The 9,861-nt window shown below is 60.1% G+C and overlaps 1 protein-coding gene across 1 annotated transcript; it reads left to right on the forward strand.

Annotated features, from left to right (window-relative positions):
* Positions 1 to 612: 612 nt before the first annotated feature.
* TPGS1 (tubulin polyglutamylase complex subunit 1) lies at positions 613 to 7,012 on the forward strand. The gene is made up of 2 exons (XM_065918408.1): positions 613 to 971; positions 6,250 to 7,012. Exons 1-2 carry the CDS (start codon positions 634 to 636, stop codon positions 6,782 to 6,784), a joined length of 873 nt encoding a protein of 290 aa, XP_065774480.1. The 5' UTR covers positions 613 to 633; the 3' UTR covers positions 6,785 to 7,012.
* The last annotated feature ends 2,849 nt before the right edge of the window (positions 7,013 to 9,861 follow it).

The following is a 9,861-nucleotide window of genomic DNA, read 5'->3' on the forward strand; positions in this document are numbered from 1 at the left end:
TGGGACAGGGAACTGGGGACCATAGTCATTCGCTCTACCGAACGCGTACACGTGACTAAGGGCCGCGAAAGCGCAGAGGAGACCCCTAACCCAGCCTGGTGGTGACAGGGAACCTTTCCGCACGAGGAGAGCTACAAACTCACACGGAGATTGGATTAGGCTGAAGGCCAGGCTGAGCACAAAGCCTCCGAGTTTAAAATCAAAAAAGCGGGCGAGAGCGGCGCCTAGTCTCGACGTTGGGGTGGAGCCACCCGCCCCAGCTTGGCAGGGCTTCCCTGATAACCAAGGAGACCTGTTGCTAGGGGACCAGGCTAAGAAAGGACTCTCCCATTACCAAGATGGCAAGCAATCGGCTTCATACCTGAAACCAAGCCCTTCCTGGGGTCCATTTTGGAGTCTGGCAAAATTTAAGCTCCGCGTCTAAGCCAGGAAAGTCAAGCAGCACACATAAAGAGGAAACCTGGAGACAGTGCCTATTAGAATCTAGAGAAAAGGGTGGCCTGCCCTGGTCATTTCGTAAGTCTCTCTCAGAGAGATTCTGGTGCCCTCTGCCCTTAAACAAGATGGCCGCTCTGAAACGGCAGCGCACTGTGAGATATGGCAGCGCTTCCGGTCTCTCTGCCCTCAGCGAAGATGGCGGCAGTGGAGAAGCGGCGGCAGGCGGTGGCACAGGCAACTAGTTTCACAGACAGCGGCCGGCCGGGAGTGTCCAGAGCGGCGGCGACGACCGAGAGTGAAGAGGACTTCCTGCGACAGGTCGGCGTGACGGAGATGCTACGCGCGGCCCTGCTAAAGGTGCTAGAGGCGCGACCGGAGGAGCCCATCGCCTTTCTGGCGCACTACTTCGAGAACATGGGCCTGCGGTCTCCTGTAAACGGTGGCGCCGGGGAGCCTCCAGGCCAGCTCCTGCTGCAGCAGCAGCGCCTGGGCCGCGCACTGTGGCATCTTCGCCTGGCTCACCACTCCCAGAGGTGCGGGGCTGGGCCGGGCCTGGACGGGTAGGGGCCGCAGCCGGACTTCAACTCCCAGCGGGCTCCGCGCGGCTCCCACCCTCGGCGCCGGTGCACGAGCGCGGGGGCGTACTGGGAACTGTAGGCAGCTGCGTCTGGCGCAGGAGGGGCGTGGGCCGCGCGGGGCTCCAGGGCCCCGGTGGGGCCACCCAGCTGAGTGCTGGCGCTGGTACTTCTGGTCGACTTGATATTTGGTGATGCCTCTTTGCAGATGCCGAGTTTCCCCGTGCACCCCACCCCACTTTTGAAAATCATGGAGCCCACACAGGACTTGGTCCCTCCTAGCTCCCGCGTTCCCAGCGTGGAGAACCCTGCCCATTCTAATCAGAAAATGAGTATTTACAGGGCTGGGTCGTGGAGACGGGGAGCAAACGAGTCATTCGAGGCCCCTACTCTACGGGGAGGTCCCCTGCGGGCAGGAGGGGCGTCCAGGAAGGGGCTCGCATGATACACAGGGAAGGGTATTGCGGACACGAGGTACGGGGTGCGCTGGTCTGGAGACTGCGGTGCTGTAGTGTGGGACCAGTGGGGAAGGGGAAGAGCTGAAGCATGGGGCGGTGGAGGGAATGGCGCCTCCCCCCACCCCACCCCCTCATAGCTCTGAGTTAGGGGAAGGGTGAGTGAATGGACCGGGTCAGGTGGATGGGGAGAAGCCGTCTGACTCGCAGCATCAACCAGACAGGGTGGCCGCTGGACGTGGGTGAGCTTGAACTCAGATGTTGAAGGGGTCCCCAAAGAACCCAGGAGAGGGAGGGAAGCCAAGCAAGGGAGCGTTTCAGCCTGAACCCAGCACCCACCTGCCTGGGAGCATCCTCCTGAGTCAAGGAGCAGAGAGGCCAGAAGGAGGGTGAGCCGGGGGGTGTCTGAAGTGATAGCCAGAAAAGGGAGTACCTGGAGATAGGGGTCTGGTGAGGGTGGGGGGTAGGGGGTAGGGGTGACTGGTGGGCATGCATGGGTTCTCCGGGGGCCCAGGCGGCTGGGGGTTGTACAGGAGCAGCCCCATGTGGTCTGTGAGAGGAAAGGTCACTGGTCAATCGGGTGCTGGGAAAACCTTGCAGCTGGAAGGTGGACACTCACGTCTGCAGCTGAGACTTGTAACAGGGGCAGGAGGTTGTCATGGGGAGAGGGGCATTATGGAGGCCTCAGGGGAGCTGAGAAGAGCCCAGGACCCGACTCTGAGGAGCCCCAGCCTCAGCACACCCACGGGAAAGTGTGAGAAGGCAGAGTAGACATGAAGGAGGGAAGCAGAAGATAGGGGCACCCAGGACACATTCCAAGGAGAATAGTCAGCAGCAGGGCCGTCAAGTCCTTGTCCAGGTCAAGCACTGCACAAACCACTCAGCCCCTAGACATCACAGACCAGGACCTTTATGTGAAGGCTTTTTGCAGTGCTTTTCCTAATCCACACAGATACCTGTGAGCTGCCGGCCACCCCATGTCCAGTGGCCCTCGAGGTGAGAGCATATGAGACGTGTAGGATTTAGAACCCAGGGGCTGCTTGAGTGTCCTGGGGCTGCTGTAAGCAATTTACCACAAGCTCATGACTCAAAGCAGCAGAAATGTATTCTCCCACAGCCTGGGGGCCAAAGCCAGAAATCCAGGGGCTACAGGGCTATGCTCCCCAATCCCCTGAAGCTATTGGGGGAGGTCCTTCAGGCCTCTTTCCCTTCAGGGCATTGTGAACATCCTTGGCCAGCCAAGTCCCCCACCCTCGGTGTCTGTCTCTAATGGATAGTTGGTGTTGGGTTTAAGGCTCATCTCATCTCCAGATCCTGAACTGATTACATCCACAAAGACCCTACTTCCAGACAAGGTCACACCCACAGGTTCTGGGCATACCTGCACTGCGCACGTGGGGGGTGAGGGGATGACACCCTGTCCACCAGGCTGCAGGACTGCTGGAGTTGTCGGCGGGAGGCTCCAAGGGAAAGGAGTGGGTAGGGTGAACGACCAGGGCTAGTGGTGCACCTGGTCTCCCTGATCTCAGAGGTGGCTTCCCAGGCGAAAGCCCGGTCACCTCAGCTGCCAGGTCAGAAGCAGAAGCCAAACCAGGCGGGTCCCGGGCGTGGGTCTGCCTGAGGCCAGGCAGCCCCAGTGCTGTGATGGCTGGGGTTTCCTGAGGCTGCTCTTGAGAGTGACCTCAGCACGAAAGATTTGGGGCGAACTCAACGTAAATCCCCTCTGCTGAGGTGGGGAAATGACACGTGTTGGTAGACAGTGGAGCCAACAGCCCACCAGCCCCCAGAGCACACACAGTCGATGCTGTAGGGCAGCCACGCCACATGCTGAGAGTAGCAGCAAGAGTGCCAACCCCTGCAGGCCCTGTCGCCCCAGAAAACACGCAGAAGCACCATAGTGTCCTCGGCTCACAGCATCCTCTGTGGGGGTGTCCTGGGTACCATGAGGGTATGGGGCAGCCTCCCTGCTCCCCACCCACCGAATGCCAAGAGCCCTCCCCCATAACAAGCACAGATGTCCCCAGACATCACCCCGTGTCCCCTGGGGGCAGAATCTCCCCAGATGAGACACGGTGAGATAAAGGATTCCACAAACCCCCAGGAGACCCTGCATTCCATGACCATGTGACCTCTGAAGTCCTGAGATGTACACATTCCACACACACCTGAGTCAGTGGGGGAGAGGGGACTTACAGATGCTGGGGGCCACCCTGGTTTACACCGCGTGACTCAGAGGGGCAAGTATGAAGGCAAAGGCTGTGAGCAAGGAGAGGACCCCATCTCTTCAAACACTGAACCAGAGCCCCTTCCCCCTCGGCTCTCTGACATTGTGTGGGTGCAGGAGGTCACTCTGTAGGGGGTCCTGCAGTTGTGAGCAGCTTCCTGGGCCTCCACCCACCCAATGGTGACAAACAAAACTGCCCCCAGACATCATCACTAGTGTCCCCTGGGGGCAGAGTCACCCCATCGAGAACCCTCTGTCTACAGCGTGTCTCTGTGACACGACCCATAAATTGGTCCTTTTTAGCAAGTGCCCAACGTGCTCTGTAAACTCCTCTCTGTGGGAGCTGGCACAGGGGGAGCCTGAGGACCAGAGCGGCAGACCCTGTGCCCCTTCTCAACTGGAACCCCCAGCAGAACAGCCTTGGGGTGGGGTGTGGCCTTCCTCCGTCTTCTCCCCTGATGATCTCATCTCCCTGGGCCATCACTGCCTGCTATGCATCCTCTTGCCCACAAGGCTGGGAGCCCATGGTAAACAGCACCTGGACAAGGCTGCATGGCAGCTAGTGACAGTGAGTGACAAGAAAACGTGGGACCCCAGCCTCACACCAGGCACAAAAACTAATCTCTGTCCTCCCAAGAATTCTGAGACACAGGCTAGAACACTTACTCTCCAGATGAGGAAAACGGCACAGTGGATAGAACCGGCACAGGTCTAGACCGGCCAGGAACAGCACTGACCAACTCCAGAGCGAGTGAGTCACTTAGAACAACTGGCTGGTTGACCAGGTTCCTGGGGGAGACTTCAGGCAGAGCTGAGTGGTTGATGGATGAGCTGTCAGGCCACAGGGACAGGCACCTGAAACCTCAATGGCCTCACGGCTGCTGCAGAATCAACAGGGCACTGCTCACCCAGGGTTGCAGGAGTGGACCCTCCATGGGAAGTGGGCCACACCCTCGTGGGGTGGGATACCCTGCCGCCAAGATGCCTCTGAGAGCCCCCTGTATTCACAACCTCAGGCAGCTGCCTCTCATATCAAACCAGACCAGCCCGCATCACCACCTTGCCTGTCACCCACTCAGGGGGCGAGCATTGTAACCTGAGCGTGCTGACGCTGCCCCTGGGGAGGGGCTTCCACAGCGAGCCTTCAGAGGAGGGGCCCCCACCAGGGTCCTAGCTGCAGACCAAGCTGGGACCACCCATTCAAGCCGCTCCCAGTTCTGACTCAGTCTGCGACATGATCTAGGTGTGGGCTTAACTGCTACGCAGCCACCAAGCTGGCCCCAGCATCATCACCACCAGGCTTGCTCCCAGCAGAGACCTTTGTCCCGGGGAAAGGAGCTGAAAACAGAAGCTCCCACAAGGGGTTGTTTCGAAGTAGCAGCAGCTAACGCAATACCAGTTGTGCAAAGGGAGGGCCTGGCACCCTCACACTTCACACTTCACTTCACACCCTAAAGCCCCAGCACATTGTCCTAGAACTGAGAAGTGAATCCCAGCTGGGCAAGACCCCAGGTCCTGCCCTCTCCCCTCTGCACCGCGGCTCCTCCTCTGTAAGGGGCCTTGACTCCTGGAGCTCACTGGGTGAGCTGGACCCTGCCCTGCTCTGGCCCAGTGTGGACCAGGCTCCCACCCACGCTGGCCAGTACAGTCGGGTGGCATGCCGTGTCTCACATAAGAATGGAGCCAGGCTCCCAGAAAGGATGTGAGCCGTGGGCTGCCTCTTCCTCTGTGGGACCCCTGACCTGGCCATCAGCTGCCCCAAGCCTCACTTTCGCCTTTGCTTTAGAGCTGAGGCAGGGTGCCAGCTGTCAAGGGGGGGATTGGAGTATGCACCCAGGCTGACCCAAGCCCGCACATGACCACCTGGGAGGCTCCTGGCATGGCCAGGGCGCAGCAAGGGGGGACCTCATGGCTTCGTGGGGCAAGCAGTAAGTAGTGTCAGCACTGGGGCCATTCCTAATGTGATCTGTGGAGGAAGGAGGCAGTGTGTCTGGGTTGATGTGGCTGCTTGCGGATAAACTTACAAAGCAGCATCAGCGGCCTTGAGCCACACCCTGGGTTACAGACTCTGGGCCTGCACAGGTGGAATGAGTTAACTCAGATAAGAGGCACCTCTGAGGTGGAAAGTGACAGATAAGTGACACCTCTGAGGTGGAAAGTCCGTGGGCAGGAGCCCGTTGGCAGAGTCCGCAGCTGTTTCTCTAGCTCCTAGGCGGTGGTGTGGGCACTGGGACTGTAATGAGTGACCCGACAGATGAACTCCCAGACAGGCTCCAGAGCCGGTGATGGGAGGAAGGGAACTCAGGAGGACTCCGTGAAGATAAGTATAGGAAGGGGTTAGGGGGTCGGGGAGGACACGGCCCTAGACGTGATGCTGAACACAGACGGCTGAGCACAGACTCGGCGGAGCATGTGCGGATCTCGGGGAGATCTGGGGAGGGCGTTCCAGGTCAGGGCACAGTTGGTGGAACGGACCTGAGGCAGGAGGGGCCGGGGTGTTGAGGTTGGGGGGCTGGAGCAGGCCTCTAGTGCGAGCCGACGCCCCCTCCGCCCGCAGGACGGCCTTCAACAACAACGTCGGCGTGGCCTACGAGTGCCTGAGCGCCAGCGGGCGCAAGAAGAAGCCGGGGCTGGACGGGCGCACGTATAGCGAGCTGCTGAAGCGCATCTGCCGCGACGGAGAGGCCCCCGAGGAGGTGGTGGCGCCACTGCTGCGCAAGATCCAGTGCCGGGACCACGAGGCAGTGCCGCTGGCCGTGTTCCGCGCGGGGATGCTCACCTGTTTCGTGCTGCTGGAGTTCGTGGCGCGCGCCGGCGCCCTCTACCGGCTGCTGGAGGACCCGGGCCTGGCCGTGGTCGACCGCCGCTTGGGCCAGGCCGTGCTGGACACGCTGGAGGGGGCCCTGCAGGCCAGCGACGACACCGCGCCCGCGCGCTACCTGGAGGCGGGCTCGCGCCTGGGGCCCGACAGCCTGGCGCTGGCTATGGACCGCGCACTGGTGGCCCGGCGACCCAGCGCCCCCATGACTCGGGAGGAGTTCCTGGAGAAGGCCGCCGCCCTCTTCATCGCTAAGGTCAAGCCCGTGGGCTGAGCCCCGCCCTCCGCCGCAGCCTCCTCCTCCGCCTGGACATACAAGGCCCTCAGGGCCTGCTCACCTGCTTCTGGGCGGAACACTTCCGGGGCCCAGGACTGGGGTGTCCCTGCATGCCAGCTTCCCACCTGGAATGATGCCTCAGCCCCCTTCAGCGGGGGAGGGGGCGAGGGTCCCTCTCCGCACATTCACGAAGGTTCGCCTCTCCTGAGCAGAAATAAAGTCTGTTCCCCAGGCTGACCTGATGTGTGTGTGAGCGCCCATGTCCAGTCACACGTCCCTGGAAACGCTCTCCACTCGGGCGCATCCCAGCCAGCCCCAGCGGGTTCCACCGCTGCCCAGAAACCAGGGTGCCCCAGCATTCGGCTTCATGGGAGTGGAGGGCACTGGGACATCCACTGAGATGCCTTGGACCCACAGCCCCAAGATCTGGGAGGCACGGGCTGCCCCAGCCGTCCCTCCCCGAGCACCCCACCGGATCAGGTCCTCTCTGGTCCTCAGTTTACCCCAGCTGCCAAGGGAAGAGGTCAGCTGGGCCGGTAATCATGATAGTGATGACGGAAATGGCCAACAAGTCCAAGGCCTGCAGTGTCTTGCCTCACCACTGTCCTATGCAGAAAGTAAACCACTTGCCCTCATCTGGCAGATGGTGAAACCCAAGCCCAGAGGAGCAGAGGTCACACCACCAGCAAGGGGCCAGCAGGGCCCTAAGCCCCAGTCACCCACACCACCTCCACCACCACAGGGTGGGGGAAGGGGCGGGGAACTCATCCAGGATCCAGGCACACCAGTCACCAAGCACCTGGGTGTCCCCCTCCCACCAGCGGGATCACTTCCTGGGCCCAGGACTCAGCAGGAAGCACACTGCTAGCCCAGACCAGGTGCAGGCAGGTCCAGCCTCAGCTTCCTCCTCTGTTAAATGGGACCCAGGCCACCCCTGTTCTGACTGAGGGAGACCACACAAGGACGGAATCTAAAGCCTTTTTCCAGCTACCTTTGGCAGGAGCCAGCTTGCCTCCTCCAGTTTCCCAGCACCTGCCCTTGGCCAGTAACCGATAAACCAGTAACAGCTTCAGCTTCCTTTCTTTTCCCACTGGCTCTTCCAGAATCTCCCAACCCCCTCCAGGGGCAGGAAAGAGATGGAAACTGAGCCCCGCCCCCCCTTGGTGGCTTTTGTGACAGTACTTGGCTCTGTGTACCTATTGTCATGAAAGGCGACAGGTACCCCTGTGGGTGCTGGCATGGCATGCAGCGGCCATGCTGTGAGGAGGCCCAAGCCACCTGGAGGTACCTGACTGGCAGCTCCTGCTTTGGGGTAAATGAATGAGTGTTATTGTTTCAAACCTCAAAGTTGTGGGGTCATTTGTTCCATAACCAGAAGGTTCATGCAGGAGCTCCAGTCAGTAAGCAGGGCCTACTCTTGGGCCCTGGCAGCCGCCAGTAACCTCTGTGGTCCCCCGGGGCGACCTCTCCCTCCAGTTATCAGAAACAGGGCTGGACAGTACGTAGAAGCCGTCACTGGTGCCACCAGATCCTCTTTCCAGCTAAGGAGGCTCACAGCTGCCCCACTGCAGAGGAGCCACGTGGCCCAGGAGGCCCCATCACCCACTCTGGGACAGGAGTGGCCAGTGACCACCAGGGGATGACCAGTGGGGGACCTCTGGGGGCGTGGCCAGTGAAGGACTGGCCAGAGGTCTAAGCTGGTCTGCTTGCCTCAAGGGAAGCTACCTCTGGGGACAGCTCACATTTCAGGGCCAACCCCCAACTCCCCCCGCCCCGCCTGGGTCGGGCTGAGGCCGACCCTGGGTCGGGCTGTGACCAGCTGGGGTCACATCTCCTGTCCCGTCCACCTTCCCTCACCGCCTCCCCTGAGTCACCATCACGCCTGGTCTTGGGTTCAGAAGTCCTGGCTTGACCTTTACAGGCATGACCTGGGGAAGCTGAGCCATCCTGTTTACCTGGCCTCATGGCAGCGTGGGCGCTAGCCTCCCTGCCTTCCACACTCCACAGGCCCCAGAAGTCTCCTCCTCTCCCCCAGTTTCCCAGGGGAGGGCAGGTGTCCTTGTGCTCTGCTAGGGGCCTCTCCTCTCATGCTTCCTCCTCACTTGGCATCTTACCGGGGCCGCAGCTTGAATTACTGCCTGGTCACCAAGGAGTCTCAAATTCATGTCTCGAGCCCAGCTCTGCTCTGCTCCAGCCCTGGAGAACAAACCACCTGCTGAGCATCTCCTCAGGGACATCCCAAGATCATCCTGGGCCTGTCACATCCAGGATGGAGCCTCCGGACAGCCTCCCTGGTCCTGGGGCTCCTCTGGAGTTTGTGGTCTCTGAGGAAGCCTCCCTGCCCAGGACTGGGGCTTGACCTGGGTGCCTTCCCTGTCCTGTTAGCGGGGCCTTCTCTGCATCCTGTTGGTTGCACATTATAGCTTCATCCTGCCTGCTCCTCCCCACACTGGTCCAGCCCACATCCCCACCAGCCCAGGAGTGCTCCATGCACCCCAGCCTCAGTGATTGGTTCAGGAACAGCATGTGACTCCCAGCTGGCCAACGAGACGCACAGCCCTGGGACTTTTCCTGGAGCTGCTGTGCTGAGAAGACCTGGGCCTGGATCCTGGAGCCATCTGGTCACCACATGGCCTGTGAACAAAGTGAGCACTCAGGAAGGCTGGGTAGGGAGACTCCTCAGCGTCTATCCTTGCCTCTGTCCCCTCACTGGGCCATGCACACTGGTCTCCAGCTAGTCTGGTTTGTCCCTGCTTCAGGCCTTTGCACATACTATTCCTTTTTCTGTGACACTATTCCTCCAGACCCTTGTGGCTCACTCCTTTCTGGTCTCTGTTCAAATGCCACTTCCGGAGAAGCGCCTCCCCCAATCCCCATCTAAAATAACATGTCTGCTCCACTCCCATTGCTAATGCTTCACTATGCTCTATATTCCTTCATAACAATTACTGCTACCAGAAGTTGCTTAACAACTTGCTTCTGTCCTTTATTCCTGTCTCCCCAAAAGCAGGGGTTTTTATAAATTTTATTCACTGCTGTACCTGAATATGTCTATGGAAGGTCATGAATTAATC

This window comes from Muntiacus reevesi, chromosome 1 (assembly GCF_963930625.1).
Source record: "Muntiacus reevesi chromosome 1, mMunRee1.1, whole genome shotgun sequence".
Lineage (NCBI taxonomy): Eukaryota > Metazoa > Chordata > Mammalia > Artiodactyla > Cervidae > Muntiacus > Muntiacus reevesi.

Bases quoted from the DNA above. Each gene is read 5' to 3' on its own strand.
- TPGS1 (XM_065918408.1), top strand. From the start codon at position 634: ATGGCGGCAGTGGAGAAGCGGCGGCAGGCGGTGGCACAGGCAACTAGT. The intron at 972-6,249 runs GTGCGGGGCTGG...CTCCGCCCGCAG, and splicing joins CTGGCTCACCACTCCCAGAG to GACGGCCTTCAACAACAACG.